This window comes from Candoia aspera, chromosome 1 (genome assembly GCF_035149785.1).
Source record: "Candoia aspera isolate rCanAsp1 chromosome 1, rCanAsp1.hap2, whole genome shotgun sequence".
Taxonomy (NCBI): domain Eukaryota; kingdom Metazoa; phylum Chordata; class Lepidosauria; order Squamata; family Boidae; genus Candoia; species Candoia aspera.
The window spans coordinates 24,053,739-24,070,273 of NC_086153.1; the positions used below are offsets into that span (position 1 = coordinate 24,053,739).

A 16,535-nucleotide genomic window follows, 5' to 3' on the forward strand; every position below is an offset into this window, starting at 1 on the left:
CCCCCCACCTCAGAGCTGTTTTACATATCCAGCTTGCCTGCACCTATAAGAAGAACAGACCGGAAGATATCTCAGTAGCAACATCTCATCCATAACGTTTGAGCTGAAAAGAAGACCATCACCAGGCACTGTGCTAATTCCAGAGGAGAACGTCTACCTCCAGGCATGCAAGTTACCTTTTCATAAAAACACCAGAATATCCATGCATCTGAATCAGACCCAAAGCCTTCCTCATCTAACATGTTGTTTTCTGACCAGCAACATGTTTCTGGAAAACCCTATTTTTTCCCTCCCATAATTAGTACTGCTATTGTGAGATTCAACCAAGAGTACCAAGCTAAGAATAAGCTGTATCCTCAACAAGTAGGACTGTTGGTCCAATCCAGAAGGGTGCTTATACCCTTCTCAACTGGAGATTTTGTTTCATTGTGGAGGCCACAAAAAATGAAGTCTGCCTCACTTTTTGCAGATGTGTGAATGGATCTAATCCTTGATATGAGTGGACCAAAATGTTGGAATCTGTCTTAAATGTAAATATGCACCAGCATTCCCCAACCACAATGTAAGCAACCTCAGTCCCCAGATCATGTGCAGCTCTGCTCCCTCCCACCTAAATAATATATTTTTAACAAACAAACCCAGAATCCCTCCCCTATCAGTGGGTCAAAATGTCCAGATGTAGGCCATTGCCATGTGATCAAAGCCCTGCCCATTCTGTAGTATGTGGATACCCCTCCCTCCCCTTGAAGAAAAGTCCTCAAGAAAATATGGACCCATCTACCTACTTCGCATCATTAATTTGCACTGCAGCCTCTGGCTATCCAAAACAAGTTAACTGCAGTACTCAGCCATGAAAAGTTTGCTCATCCATGTCCAACCAGAAGCTCTTCTGCTATGTTAGCTGTGCTGGCAGGGGAGAGTGGGAATTGTAGCTGAACACATTTGTAAACAGCTGCTTGGCCTGTTCACTATTAACCTGGGCATTTTATCCCATCCCAACTGGAACAGTTGGAATTACATTGCCTTGAAGTTGGGAGAAAACAACTCTAAGAAGAATAAATGGCTGTTTTTCAGCCATTCTTGAGAGAAAACCAGGTCTCTTTTGCATAGCTTCTTGTCAAATAGGGTCCCCCCAGTTTCTGCTAACCAAGTGAGTCCCTGTGCCAAGCCTATTGGATTAAAAAGAATCCTATTAATGCTTCTCTTTCCACATCTCTGGGCCAGGAAAAGGAGAAAAAAATCCTTCACCTGCCACATTGCTGCATATCATGGTGCAATTAAACACAGAGACAAAAGGTAAGTAAAAAGATTACAATCCCTATTTTTCCAATACCTTCACTGGCTTTAATTTTAAATAAAGCAGGTAGGGTGGCAAATACAAAAAGATTCAAAAAAATCTAGTTACGTTTGAGCAGTAAGGTTGGCATTTAACAAGAAACTTGTAAAGTTCTGCAACTGGGTAGGAAAAATGTAAGGCATAAGTATAGGATGGAGAAGACCTGGCTTGGTAATAGTACCTATGAAAAAGATCTGGGTGTCCTTCTTGACGCCAACTTAAATATGAGCCAGCAGTGTGATGCAACTACTAAAAAAGCAAATGCTATCTTGGGCTGCATTAACAGGAGCATGGAGTTCAGATTGTGGGAAGTAATTGTTCCACTCTACTCTGCCCTGGTCAGACCCCATTTAGAGTACTGTGCCCAGTTATGAGCACCACAGTTCAGAAAGGAGAGTGATAAACTGGAACAAGTTCAGAGGAGGGCTACCAAGATAGTGAAGGTTCTGGAAACCAAGCCCCATGAGGAATGGTTAAAGGATCTGGTTATGTTTAGTGTACAGAAAAGACAAATGGGGGGAGATGTGAGGGTAGTCTTAAAAAATCTGAAGAGCTGTCTCCCCAGAGAGAGATTGAACTTATTCTGTATTGCCCCACAGGGCAAGATCAGAGGGCTTAATGGATTAAACTACAATGAAGCAGGTTCAGGACAGACATCAAGAGGATCCTCAGGCTGCCACATGAAGTGGTGGATTCTCCATTACTAGGGGACTGCAAACAATGGCTGGATGGTCTAGTGGATCCTGCACTGAGCAGGCGGTTGGACTAAATGACCTCTATGGTCCCTTCCAACTCTGTGATTCTATGATTCCACAGCAAAGGTATTTACTTGTTGCATTGAGCTCACTGGGGTTCCATGTAAACATACTTAGGATAGCAGCTTTATTCTCATAGCAAATCTATAATGTTTGGCAGAAAGAAAGAGAGATCTGCTATGGTGGATCAAGTAAGGTAGGACTTGAAATCAGGCCCATCACAGTCAAACTTCATCTGGAGTCCCTCATTGTGATTAACCTCTGATAAGGTTAAAAGAGTTCCAGTCAGCTTAAACTGTCAAGCTAACTAGGCCTGATCTGACCTATCTATTGGACAGATGGGATTTTTGTCATGGATAAAAAGACAAAATTTTGTCCTGAGCTTTCAGAGGAGCTCCAGCAGCCAACCTGGACCAGACAGAGAAACTCACAAGAAAAAAAAGGGTCATCATCATCATCAAGGTCATTCAGGTGAGTCAAAAGGATGCTCTGTCCAACCAGAGAACTTCAGCTGCAATCCTTTCTTTTAGTGTATGGCTATGTCATATTAGACTGCAGAAGCAATTGATAACTGTATAAGCAAATTGCTTTACCACCTATCACCCCAATTCAGAACCAGACTGCTTTGTACCCAAACCCAGATAAGTTATTTTGGCCTATTAGATGGAAAATCCCCCAAGTCCTGATGGTACAAAAGCAGTAAGGTCAAATTTAATAGTGCATTGTTTGCCATCCCTTCAAATTATTTAGGTATAATTTGATAATCAGAGTCACTCTCTGAGTAAGATGGGCGGTGAATACATTTGATAAATAAATAAATTTAAAATCTGTGGGCCAGACTGATCATCTCAGTTTGCCTAAACATAGAGCTGGCCCAATAAACTATATTATTGCTGGACTTACTAGTTTTAGCATTCATGCAACTCTTTCAAATGTAAGCAAACTCTCACAGCAGCTTTACATATTTTTAAAAACCAATACAGACGAACAGAATGAAAATAAAAAAGAGCAATAAAAATGTGTTTATAACCCAGATAAAACCATCAGTCCATACCTAAGGATGGGTTCTCATACGTCACTAAGCCAAAATGTAATTTGCTGGCTTTTGGCTTAGCATATTGTAGAAACCCAGCCTCTGTACTTTGTAAATCTTGACTTATGGCTCAGCATCTTGTATAATTCCAGTCAACCATAGTTTATTTAATTAGCTTAGAATAATGTTGAGACCAGGTCTAAAACATACAATTTACAGACACGTAAAGGTCTGTCACTGAAAGTTAATGGAATTGGCATGAGGCAACCTGCCGTAGAGAGTCCTAAGGGTAGAGAAAATGTTGAAGTGAAGATCTTAATGTTCAAACCAGATCAAACAGGATGGCATGTCTTTTGAGATCTCACAGGTTCCTCAAGACAGTTGGTGGTAGCCAGTTATCTCCAAGAGACAATAATAGGGTTTATAATAACCAGTTGCAGAGTAATTATAAATAATGTAGTGCATTATGGAGAAATGATCAATATGACCATCTTTGCGTGGTGTGACGTACTTACAATGCAGTTTCTTTTATTTATTTATTGAATTAATGTATATAGGTACCCCTCTCACAGTTGTGACTGAAGGTGTGGAATAGAGGATGAAAAGCAACAAAACAAAAATTATATGTAATAGCTATAAAGAACAATAAACACAATGATAGCACAATGGCACCTGAGGGCAATCAGACTTGATCCACATAACTACAATAATGTCAAAGAAACTACAGTAATGGGCTCACCCAAACTATAGACCCCATAACTGGAGGAACATTCAGGGATTTGAGGATTTATGGAACACCAGCAGGGGCATGGCCAAACAAATTTGGGTGGGTATGATGTTTCCAAAGGGCAGGTGCTGCTACAGAGAAACCTCTTCCTGGATCCCACCAGATGACACTGCTTAATAGACATGACCCTGCTGGAACTAGCAGAACTGGCAGTAACAGAGAAAGACAATCCCGCAGATAACCTCTTGGGCCATCTATGGTATCAACAAGGTAGGTCAGCTGTTTTGATTCCCATTTGAGAAAACCTGGGAATTGTAGTTTTATGGTAACCCCTAAAAGGCTTATTGGAAAGCAACCTGACAGTTAACAAGGCACAACAGCAATACTGCTATTAAGAGTGTCAATAAAACTTGTGTGTTCATCCAGATAATTGCGGGAGAGGGTGATACTGCCTGCCTTGAAGGAGGTAGTGATGTACCCTTTCTTAAGAGGCCATCCTTGGATTCAACTGTTTTAGGCAACTTTTGTCCCGTCTCCAATCTTCCCTTTTTGGGGAAGTTGAGAGGGTGGTTGGTGCTCAGCTACAGATGAAGTAGATTATCTGGATCCTTTACAGTCCAGGTTCAGGCCAGGATATAGTACTGAGATGGCATTGGTTGCTCTTGCAGATGACCTCTGGAGGGCTCAGGACAGGGGTGGTGCAACCATCCTGGGCCTCCTGGATCTCTCACCAGCTTTCAATAGCATTGACAACGGTATCCTTTTGAGTCAACTTCAAGGGCTGGACTGTTAGGCGCTGTTTTGCTGCATTTCTTCTCTTTTCTCCACAGCCGGTTTCAGTTGGTACTGGAGGTGGGAGAGGTCAAGCCCTAAGCCCCTGCTATGCGGGGTGCCTCAAGGCTTGGATCTCTCTCCTCTTTCACATTTACATGAAACCACTGGGTGGGGTCATTCACCAGCAGGGATGTGGTGTCACATGCCGATGATACCCAGTTATACACTCCACTCCCAGCTGGGCAGGAGATACTATCCTGGTGCTGACTGAGTGCCTGGAGGCTCTAAGGGTCTGGATGGGGAGGAACCAACTACAACTCAACTGTGACAAGATGGAGTGGCTTTGGGTTTTTGGCCCCCCAGGATCTGGTGGCATGCCAACTTTGACTCTGGAAGGGGTGGCATTCCCCTGGATGGAGCTGATGCACAATTTGGGGGTCCTCCTAGACTCATAGCTCCTGCTTGATGAGCAGGTGGCAGTTATGCTAGGGGGGCCTTTGCACTGATGTGTCTTATGTGCCAATTGCACCCTTTCCTGGACCGGGAGACCTTGCTTACAGTCGCTCACACCTTGGTCACTTCCCATTTGGATTCTTGCAACATGGTCTACATGGGGCTGCCCTTGAAGACCACTCAGAAACTACAACTGGTCCAGAATGCAGCAGTGCAGTGGCTGCATTGTTGGCACCCCCTTGGTTTATCCATATTACATCCTTGTTGCATGAGTTGCAATGGCTCTCAGTTTCTTTCCAGCTGCAATACAAGGTGCTGGTTATCACCTTTAAAGTCCTACATGATATGGGAACAGGTTATCTGTGGGACCACCATTCCCTGAGGTTATCTGCCCATTCCACTAGAGCAGATAAGGTAGGCATGTTCCAGATACCTTCCCTTAAACATTGCCATCTTCTGGGTCCTCAGAAGCATGCCTTTTCCATTGCAGCCCCTGCCCTATGGAACACTCTCCCCCTGAGATCCAAGAGGCCCCCACCATTTTAACCTTCCAGATTGCTCTTAAGACCTGGCTCTTGCCCCAAGCATTGGGATAGGATGAGGTTATTGTGGGAGAGAATGCGTGGGTTGCACCAGGGAAGTATGGCTGTGGTGCCAGGTTTTTCTGTTTTTTTGGTTATTACTTTTATTGTTTTTGGCTTTTTTATTATGTATATGTTGTTTTACTTTTGGCTGTAAGCCACCTAGAGTTTGGTTTAAGATAGGCAATTATAAAAATGTTTTAAATAAAAAATAAATAATATGTATACATAGTATGATTGCTTTGATAATAATTCTTTTCAATAGCATTAAGAGATAGGGGTCCTATTCCCAATTCATGGCTACACTTTTGAATTTCTGTTCTGTCTAAGTGTAGCAAGGATAGAATGGAAGTATCCAACTAGAGTCCCATTTCATTATTAAATCAAAGTATAAAATTAGTTACCTCTATATTAGCAGCTCATCTCAATTCATTTATTTCACATTATGTTCATTCTAATCAGTTTGGCTTTGAAGGGTAGACAAATTTCAGATCTTATCGGAAGGCTATTAAATATAAGAGTTCATAGTAAAATTACCAAACATCTTTTGACAATCCTCCCTCTCTGTGCATATAAACCACTTGATTGTCTTAATCTATGCTCTTTAATTAGAATGGGACTTAATATAATAAATAAAATATAATCTAAATCATTTGCTAAGATTAGAGTTAATGAAAGAAATTCAGCATAATTTAGAATTCCTAGTGACACTGAACATGGGTGATCACTGTTCACTCTATCATTTCTACTCTGTTTGGAACCTTTGGTTTTTACATTAGAAAACAATGCAGAAACTAGAGGTTATACTATAGATTGAAATTCTCAATTGGTAAACATCTTTGCAGAAGATATAGTCTTAATGCTTTCCAGTCCACACCAATATTTTCCAGTTGTAATCCATTTAATAGAGCTGTATGGCTCAGTAGCTCATTTTCCTATTAATTATTCCAAAATTGATTTATGTGCCATCAAGTTGGTGTCAACTCTTAGCAAGTATTTGAGCACTTGAGGATCTGACCTCGACCTGACCCTTGAGGTCTTCCAACAGTGCATGCATTTCCATTAAAATTGAGTCCATCTACCTTGCTGCTGGTCATCCACTTCTTCTCTTTCCTTTCAGCTTTCCCAGAACTACGGATTTCTCAAGAATGTTGTGTCTTTGCATAATGTGTCCAAAATGTATTTTTTTCTCCTAAAAAAAGTAGAACTGATACAACTGATAATACCAATCAAAGCGAATATTTGTAGCTCAGGGTTGAACTGTGGAGTCCTTGGTGCTCTCTGAGCCTTGTTGTTTTCTTGCAGACATTTCATTGCCAGACTAGGCAACATCTTCAGTACAAAGAGGGAGTGGGCCTTGCTCTCTGTTTATATACTGTGGCTTGGCCTGCTTGTGTTGGTGGGGGTGTTGTTCTCTCCTTGGGAGTTCTTTGATTGGGCTGTTGTTTGCTGCTTGGTTGGTTGCCTGAGTTAATAGTTCCTTGCTTAGGGTGTATTGTGCTGTTTGATGGTTCATCTGGTGTTAATCCTAGTGTCGATTTTTGCATATCTGGGTGTTGATTGCTGGCAAGGGAGTGTTCTGGTCTTTTGGCTTTTCTCTTGTCTCTTTTGAATGGTATGTAAATGTTGTTTACCTCTATGTGTCTGTTGATGGCTGCTTTCTCTATGTGTCTGCTTTAGCCAGGAACTATTCTATATATTTCATGGGAATGCCCTAAAATAAAATAAAAAACTTCTGCAATAAATCAAGAGAGGAAAGCTGCATTATCTTTAAACCATTTGTAGCAGAAGTAAAATTGTATTTGTTGTCTATCTGTTCCGAGCCTAGTTAAGAACTATATCAAAAGACATGTTAATTACCCTGCTTGTATCAGTCAGATTGTCAATAATTCAGTGCTGGAAATCAGATTCCCCACCCACTCATATCACTTGGCATATGGTAAAATATGTAAATGGTATCTATGGAAAAATTAACAAATAAAATAGAATGTTTTAAAGGATACACAGACCCAAAAGGATGTGCCATCCTTTTATAAATGTAATTAAAGATAGTAATTAAATATAAGATTCTTGAGGACTATAGAGTACTCTGGTCAAATATTTACTCCCTTAATATCATATACTAGTACTATGCTTGTTGACTATCTCTTTTCATGAGTTGTTTTATATAAAATATAAAGAATAAAAAGAGTGTTGACCAGTCCTCTGTCTTCAGCTAGATAAGTAGAATCTTTGTACATAGGATGATTGTTTAAGGCTCTGATGTCTTCTTTGCAGATAGCCCCGTCCTGAATCTCTTTCCCAGGACTGAGCAGAACATGGATTTCACTTCTCTGGTCCAAGCCTCTAGCGAGGCAGTTCTGCAGAAGTACCTTGGGAAAGGAGAATACCCTTCATTTCAGTCTGTTGCAATGTTTGAAAGCAGCTTTGTCCAGGTAAGAACAAGCCAGCCTCTCCCCATCTGGAATCCTCTGGTCGTGTTCTACTGCAATTTTCACCATCCCCATCCAATGTGACTAACTGGTGGTGGGATGCGGACTATAATACACCTAAGAGAGAACATACTGGGGAAGATTGCTCCAAAATTTCCAGGTTCTTCATGGAGTGCTGCCATTTGGAAGGACATTAAAGAAATACAAATAGATCCTGGGTCTATGTGAAGAGAGGATACATTGGCAAAATTGTTCTTAACTTGGTGCAATAGATAGTTAGTATGCTGCATTTATATTTCAAAGGGACTCAGGTAGGGTATATGAATCTCCTTTTTATCTTCCTAAAAATCTTGTTAAGCTTATCAGACATATTTGAACCTGAGGCCAACCCCCGGATAGTCACTGCACCAGACATTGATGCACCATATTAGACTTAAGTTTCTTTCACATACTAGAATTATACTGATCTGAAATTAGTGCAGTTGTTTGTGCACCCACAACTCTCAATGGTTTGCATGGGACTTGAGAAGGTAAAATTATTAGTTACTCTGACTTACCTTCTGTTCTAGAAGAAGTGCTTCAAACCGGGGCAGGCCATTTCATATTGGTGGGAACTCCTACCCTGCCCATTTCCCAGATCCTGAGATTTCATCCTTCCTTCAGTAGCCAGTGCTCCCTCCATCCTCCTCAGTAGCTTGCCTTACACAATAGTTGGTCCCCTTTCCCATGAAAAGCACAAGGTTTTGATGGGTGAAAACAACAGCATTACCACAGGAGGATTCTGGACCAGTTTGATTTATTTTCCCACTCTGCTATGGTATCACCAAAATCAATGCAGAGCTAATTTTTGTTTTGTTTTAGATCCTGAGGCTCCATTTACCTGCTGGGGGGAACTTATACCTCATTCCTCCTCCTAGCTCTGAAGCCAGATCCTGTATGCGAAATGCTAGATGGAGCATTTGCAGGTCCTCCTCAGTAATCCAGACAAATCAATGTTTAGACAATTAACCTCTTCACTTCAGTGAAGCCCCAGTCTTGCTTTTCCCACCTCTTCCTTCCCTTTTATGTGGAGTGTGTGTGAGAAGATTTTTGTTCCTGCAAAATCTATAGAGAATTCAATTACTGCTGAAGGATGTGGTTAGTGCTCCTCAACACTAGCCAGATTATATTAGGGTTTTGCTACATAACTACATGTATTTGCATCTCAGCAAGTGAGAACATATTATGCTGAAAGTGTCAGTTAATGTGCTAGCAGTGATATGTCAACAAATATGAAACAAGGTTGCATGGCCTTGACATTGGAAAAATGTGTGTACATACCTATAGACAAGAAAGGCAAGAAACTGCACAGATCATCAAGTGACTGCACAAGTTCCTCTTGCAGTCAGACTTTTGCTTGAAGTCTTACAAAGAAGAATGGAACCAAACAGAGAGAAGAAAATGCCAGATGAACAGGCATGTTTTCTGCAGCAATGGAAGAACATGAAATCAGATAACTAATACAAGCTGGATAATGGAGAGAGCAAAATGATATGAAAAGCAGGTTCAGATTTGCTCACTGAGTATAGCAAGGCTTTTGAGTGTAGAACAGGCTAATGGCTATACCAGAACAACTGATTGTTTTTCTGGGGAATCTTTATAATGAACAAGAACTTACATAAAAACTGCATTTGGAGAAGCACAATGGTTCAGAATTGGAGAGGAAGTGAGACTTTGGGAAGGCCATAATAGTTAAAGCAATTGTCTCTCTGTAGTAACATGTGGCTATGAATACTGGACACTGACAAAGACCAAAAAGAAAGAGGATGGTCCATATTACGGAATTGGAGATAGTTATGAAGAATACTGTAGACCTGAAGAACCAACCAATCAATCATCTAGCAAATAAAGGCTTGCTGTTCCTCTGAAGGGAAGATCAGCACTGGACTAAATCAAATGACTATGCTTGGCAAGATTGAGAGAAGTAGAAGGAAGTGAAGATAATGAATGTGGATAGATTGATCAAAGAGATTACTGAAATGATCTTGGAAGGTTTTGAATTATTGCTAAGGACAGGTCAAGATGGCAAAAGTTTGTCCTGCAATCACCAGTAGCTAAACCTAATTTATTAGCATCTAAATAAAACATTTCCAATGGCAATGATGGTTACCTCACTTAACACTGAGCCCAGTTCAAAGTACTTCCCACTCAGAGGATGTCATGTGGGGAACCACCTTACCACCACAAATTAGGCAACATGTTGGTAGAGTCTGTGCAATTTTCGAGATTAAAGTGAAGTTAAGATAGTTCATGGTTCAGTGTGTTGTAGGGATTCAGCCATTGACTTAACATATTGTGCAAAACAGGCCATCACATTTAAGATATAATGTGGTTAAATTGTTGGGTGTAGCATGTTAGGGGAACTTAGCAACCATGTGTTGTAAACCCAGCTTTAAGGTTTAGCATGTTGAGTAAACCTAGATCTTTAGATCTTTTGATGGTGCAAAATAAACAATAGATGGCATACATCTGAATGCCAGTAGTGTAGAACAAATTACTTCAGTGGAGCTGTTAATTATCCCTCCCACACATACTACCCTTGTTTGTGTTCTTCCCTGAAAAAACTTGCTGACCTTAGTGAAGAGAAAAAGAATGGTGGGCCTTCTGGTTAAATGATGTTCTTTAACATATGCTTTTGGTTTCTTACATCCCAGGTCACAAGAAGAGGCAGACATGTCTTCATCCACAATCACTGCAATGAAGCCATAATAGGTATTGCATCCACCAACAGCAAGCTGCCATTGCCCAATCTGATGTTTATTGCTCGTCCTGTTGCTGAACAGGTCTCCTCCCCAGGCTCAGAAACAGAGGAACTGAGACTCACCAGGTAAGTTACGGAAGTAATACAACTGCACTATTTTGAGTTTAACAGGATTATAGTGCTAGAGAGAGGAGGAAATAAAGAGATTACCATTTGAACAATCTTTGGTAAACTGGACCCTTCTAGATGTGTTGGATTATAGCTCTCGCCATCGGCCGATCACATGCTAACCACAAGAAGATAGGAGCTGTAATATAACACAACTAATGAGTCCCAGATATTGATCCAGATATGCATGATTATATATTGCTACTTAGCTTCACCACCCAAGTGATTACTAAACATTATGCAAAGAGGGTGTTTTATGACAACTATTATGAATATCAGATTGTTATAATTCCTTTACACAGAGGAGAAGCTATATGGTGCAACTCTCAAATGCAAGAACAAGAATGCATGTCTTCTCCAGGGGACACTAAAATAAGTTTTCCCCAAAGAAGGAAACATTCAGCCCTTTTTCTCCCGTATGAATCAAAGAATCATAGAGTTGGAGGGTGGCATTTAGATCCAGTCCAATCCATGGCTAAGTGCAGGAATCCAATTTGATTCTGTGTGGAGGTTACACACAGAAGAAGACCCTCTCCCATACTGAGCTTCTGGCAGTGGGGGTGGCATTTTCAAGGAGCCTGTCCTGCTGATCTAAATGATCTGCAGCAGAGGTGGTCCTGCAGATCCTTTATCCACGCCTGTCATGTTCACTGTTTCAATGTGCACTGTACATCGTAACGTTTCACATGCCATGGCGCTGACGCGCATTTCTGTTGGGAGGGAGCTGCTGTGAAACCTTGTACCAAGCTCTGTATCTGTGTTCATTACAGTGGAATGCATTTGGGTTATGTTCTCTGTTCAAGGACTTTTCCCACAGACCATCAGCAGCCTTTAGGAGCACCTGGGATTGTGAACTTGGGAAGATTCTACGGGGGGAGGGATCTCATTTGCACCAAGGGTTTTTAGTTTGCATTTGGCGCGCTTTTATCATTCTCAGCTTTCTTTGTGATCCTGCACACTATTCTTTAATAAATCAGATATCTCTGAATTCCTGCTCATGAGTCTGAGAGTGTTTTAGAATAGGCACTCATTACATAAAGCTGAGAATCACCAAAGTTGTACCGTTAGCTCCTACCAAGATCAGTTTCTTGTGAGGGAAAATAGTTAACTATGGCCGAGTCCAAGCTCACGACCGGGGGACTTGAGGAGATGGCTAGCTTGATGCCCGAGTCGACGGTCAAGAGTGGAGAACTGAGCCTCACCCCAGAACCTTCAGATTTCCAGCAGGATTTGAGTTCCAGCCCTGAGGTGGAGGAATCTGACGATGGGGGAGAACCAGAGCAACCGGCACCCAGCGAATTGCCTGCAGAGTTGATCACCTGGGATGAAATGGGAGAACCCCAGCCAGGGACGTCCCAGGCGTCCTGGAAGTATCGGTTCTCGCTGACCCCAGACGTAGAATCTACCATGGTATCAACAGAGAGACAGCCTAACATGCAATGGAGTGAGGAATCTCAAACCCCTGAAAAGCTAAGAGTGGTGGAGGCCAAAATAGAATTGATGGAGTACATGTTAGGAAACCTGTCTCTATCATTTGGGGGGCAGGGGGGGGCGTGACGGAGGTCCCAGCTTCACGCAACCATCCACCATCCTCCCACCTGGATCACCGGCGGAGCAGGGCCAGAGACGGCTCCGGGATGAATCTCCACCCCGCAGGGCTCGACCACCAGTGTCCCCACCCCGAAGAGGGAGAACTACTGTAAACCTGGGGCCCAACCACTCAGGCAGCCGCCAATTCTGCTCCAACAGGAGTGGGGGTGAGAGACTTTTCTGTCAAGTTTGATGGGGATCCAACCAAGTTATCTTTCTTTCTAACCAATGCTAAAAGTTACATGAGGCAGTTTGGAGCATACTTTCCTTCCGAAGAGGCTAAGATAACTGCCATTGCTACCAAGTTGACGGGTCGAGCGGCTGACTGGTATGTTCAATTAAGTGAGGCTGACTACCCTGAACTTGAATATTTCGAGGACTTCATGGGGGCGTTAAAGCTGCATGTTGAGGATCCTCTGGCCAAGGCAAGAGCTAAGAAGGCGCTGAAGGATCTTACCCAGGGCCAACTGTAGCTGATTACGCCCTGGAGTTTAAGGCTTTAGCTGGGAAAATCCCCAACTGGTCTCAATCAACCTTAATAGAACGGTTTAAAGAGGGACTCAACTGGGACATCCTACGGTGGGCGTTGTATAGAGACGACTGAGAGTCATTGTACAAATGGATCTGTCTGGCCGGCAAGGCTGAGCATGCCCAGCATACCTTCATGCAAACCAGATGACCTGAAAAACCACCAGCCACCATGAGGGGACCCCGAAGTGCTGCAACTGCTGCCCAGCCAGGCTATAGAGCCTGGGAAGAGGAGAGAGATCGCCGCTATGCAAGGGGTCAGTGTCTCTGATGTGGAAAGGAAGGGCATCAAGCAGCTGATTGCCCAAAAGCCAAGGCTGGAGATCGAGCAGGCAAGCTGCCGGCCAATCACACACACCCCTCACGGCGGATGACAGCAGCCAAGGGTGCAGCCGACGCTGAGGAAGTATTCTACTTCTCGGGAGAGGCTGAAGATGACTCTAAGGAGCCGGCAGGAAACGCCAGCCACCTGCCATGAAGAGCGCCTGAGGGCAGGTGGAGGAGGATGGGCACAAGGATGCTATGGTGAGTGCTGACTGTCCCACTTTAGCAGTAAAAGTGAAATTGGGCTCCCGCACAAAGACTACAGAGGTCTGGGCTTTAGTTGACTCTGGGTGTTCCAGGTGTCTAATTCACCCTGATCTGGTTGCTGCTTTGGACCTGCCTAGCTTCTGCCTCCAGCAGCCTTTGATCTTCACACAGTTGGATGGGTCAGTGGCAGGGGGGGGGCCAGCAACCCATTTCACTGGAATTGTCGCAATGCAAATGGGCAGCCACCGTGAGACTTTAAAATTTGTAATAGCTCCTGTTGGCAATCCCTTGGTAATTCTGGGGATCCCCTGGTTGACCTATTGAAGCCCATATATAAACTGGGAACACAGAACTGTGACTTTTAAAGATGGGTTTTACCAAGCTCCTACAGCAGAGAGAGCTTCAAGTGCAGAGGTTGGAAGGGCTGCAATCGCCACGCCACGCCCTAGCTTGGCACATTTAGAAGGCTTGCCCAATTGATACCAAGACTTTGCCAACGTTTTTGGGGAAATGGAAGCAGATCAGCTACCCCGCCCCCCATCGGAAAACTGACTGTGCAATAGAGTTGGTTCCCAATGCTCAATTGCCCAAGCCAAAAATTTATCCAATGACTCAGAAGGAGCTTGAGGCATTACGGGACTTTATTGACAAAAATCTGTCAAGGGGGTTTATTGAACCTGCAAATTCCCCAGTTGGGGCCCCTGTGCTATTCCGGGAAAAGAAAGATGGCACACTTCGACTCTGTATGGACTATCGGGGGTTAAATTCCATCTCAATTTGCAACAAGAACCCTCTTCTGCTCATGATGGACATGTTAGCTCACTTGTCTAAGGGCAAGATTTTCTCCAAGCTTGATCTTTGTGAAGCCTATTTCCGCATCCGCATACGAGCTGGAGATGAGTGGAAAACCGCTTTTAATTGCCCACTGGGTTCATTTCAGTACAAAGTCCTCCCTTTTGGGTTGGCAGGGGCGCCCGGAGTCTTCATGCAATTGATTAATGAAGTATTACATGGTCATTTGTTTAAAGGGGTCCTGGTTTATTTAGATGATGTTCTCATTTAACTTCTGCTCAGTAGGCAATGGGCAGCCAGTACAGATTTTTCAGTACAGGTTCTGTGTAACCCATGTACCTTGCACCAGTTAGCAGTTTGGGCACCCCATTTTGAACCAACTGCAATTTTCATCCACTTTTCAAAGGCTAGCCCACATTTAAAAAATTATAAACTTTCACTTTTAAATTACATATGAACTGTATACAGTGTTGTTCATTCAGACATTATGGTTTATTAATAGCATAACATGGATGAATTTGACCCTTTTTGTTTGTTTGTTTGCACCATTGTTATGTTATCATATTAGTATTGTAAAATAAAGCACAAATACATACACAATTCTTCATGCATCTGGAATGAAAGGTTCTATACTTTTACTTCTCTGCTGTAATTTCAGACTCCTCCCTTTGAAGTTTGTGCGGATCTCCATCTACAACCCCAAGAAGCAGCTCATCAAAATCCAGTTGATCAATGGGCGCTCTTATTACCTACAGTTTCAGGCATCTACTGAGGAGGAGGAGGCTCTGTTTGAACGCTGGTTATCACTCGTCTACCTTCTCCATCATCCTCCATCTTGCTACCTGAGCCCTCAGCCCACCTCCTGCACAGTAATTGACAACTTAAGCATTCAGGTCATCCCAAGCGAGGAGGAAATTGTAAGAACAAATATGGACTTACGTAATTTGCCACCCTAGCCATAAGGCAATGAAAATGTGGTGGGGATGATGGGTTCTGAAAACAATGTCTTAAATCTGGATCAAAAATTAAACGAAAGTCTAGATTCAGTTCACAATATTTCCAGCAGAAGAATCTTAGATTAATAATTTACCTATACCTGGCTCAATTATTGGATAGCCATTCCTAGCAGGTCAACAAGCTATTTAATATTTATTTAATTTTCAAAAATAGACCACTTCTTCATTAAAACTAACTACCTTTAAAAGTACTCAGTGCTTTTAAATTACATTTTAAAATGAGAAAATTAGGAATTAAAAAACAAAATGGGGCAATAAAACCATTAAACTAATTTAGAAGGCTGGCATAAAAATATGTTCCAAGATCTTTTTAAAAATTAAAGCAGTGGGAGTCAATCATAGCTCCAAAGAGGTTGCTATGTATAGCATGGGCATGGCATAGGAGAAAGCCCTTTCTGCGGGAAGAATTTATTTATTTATTTGTTTATCCAGTTTGTCCCCGCCCATCTCCTCCCATCAGGGGACTCTGGGCGGTTTACAATAATCAATTAAAACAACAATAATACAATGAATAAAATATACAATATAAAATTACAGCAATAAATAATATAAATAAGAGTAAAAAATAAGAAGTCCAAGTGGCAAAAGAATCTAAAACAGTCCAAGTATGGGAGGAGTGGTCTATAGCAGCCATCCCCATGTAGCTCTATTCCCCTCTCCACCCCAAGCAAGTCGGCAGAACCAGGTCTTCAGACTCCTCTGAAAGGCCAGGAGCGATGGAGCCAATCTCACCACCGGGGGCAGCATGTTCCACAGGGCGGGCACCACTGAATAATGTCCAGTTGATCATCTGTCATCTTTCCTCCTATCAATCTCGACAGGGCACAGTTAATCCAAGAAAAAGTCTCTCAACATTCTGACTGGTAATATTTATTAGAAGAGAGGTGAAAGTTACAACACAAGAATTCCAGCAAGTGTTTTACTTTCAAATGAGGCACCTATATATAGACAATTTGTGGCAGCAAAACCCTTTTCCATTTTCTTGTACTGTTACAGTGGGGATTAGGGTTGTGGCATCAAGTCAGAGTCAACTCTTAGTGACCACATAAATAGATTTTCTCCTAGAGGATTTATCCCCA

At 42.4% G+C, this 16,535-nt stretch overlaps 1 protein-coding gene across 1 annotated transcript; it reads left to right on the forward strand.

Annotated features, from left to right (window-relative positions):
- Nucleotides 1–4,033: 4,033 nt before the first annotated feature.
- On the forward strand, nt 4,034–15,396 carry LOC134499413 (Golgi-associated RAB2 interactor protein 6-like). The gene is made up of 5 exons (XM_063306464.1): nt 4,034–4,121; nt 4,520–4,606; nt 7,937–8,094; nt 10,785–10,957; nt 15,099–15,396. The coding sequence occupies exons 1-5, from the start codon at nt 4,034–4,036 to the stop codon at nt 15,394–15,396; spliced, it is 804 nt and encodes a 267-aa protein (XP_063162534.1).
- Nucleotides 15,397–16,535: the final 1,139 nt, after the last annotated feature.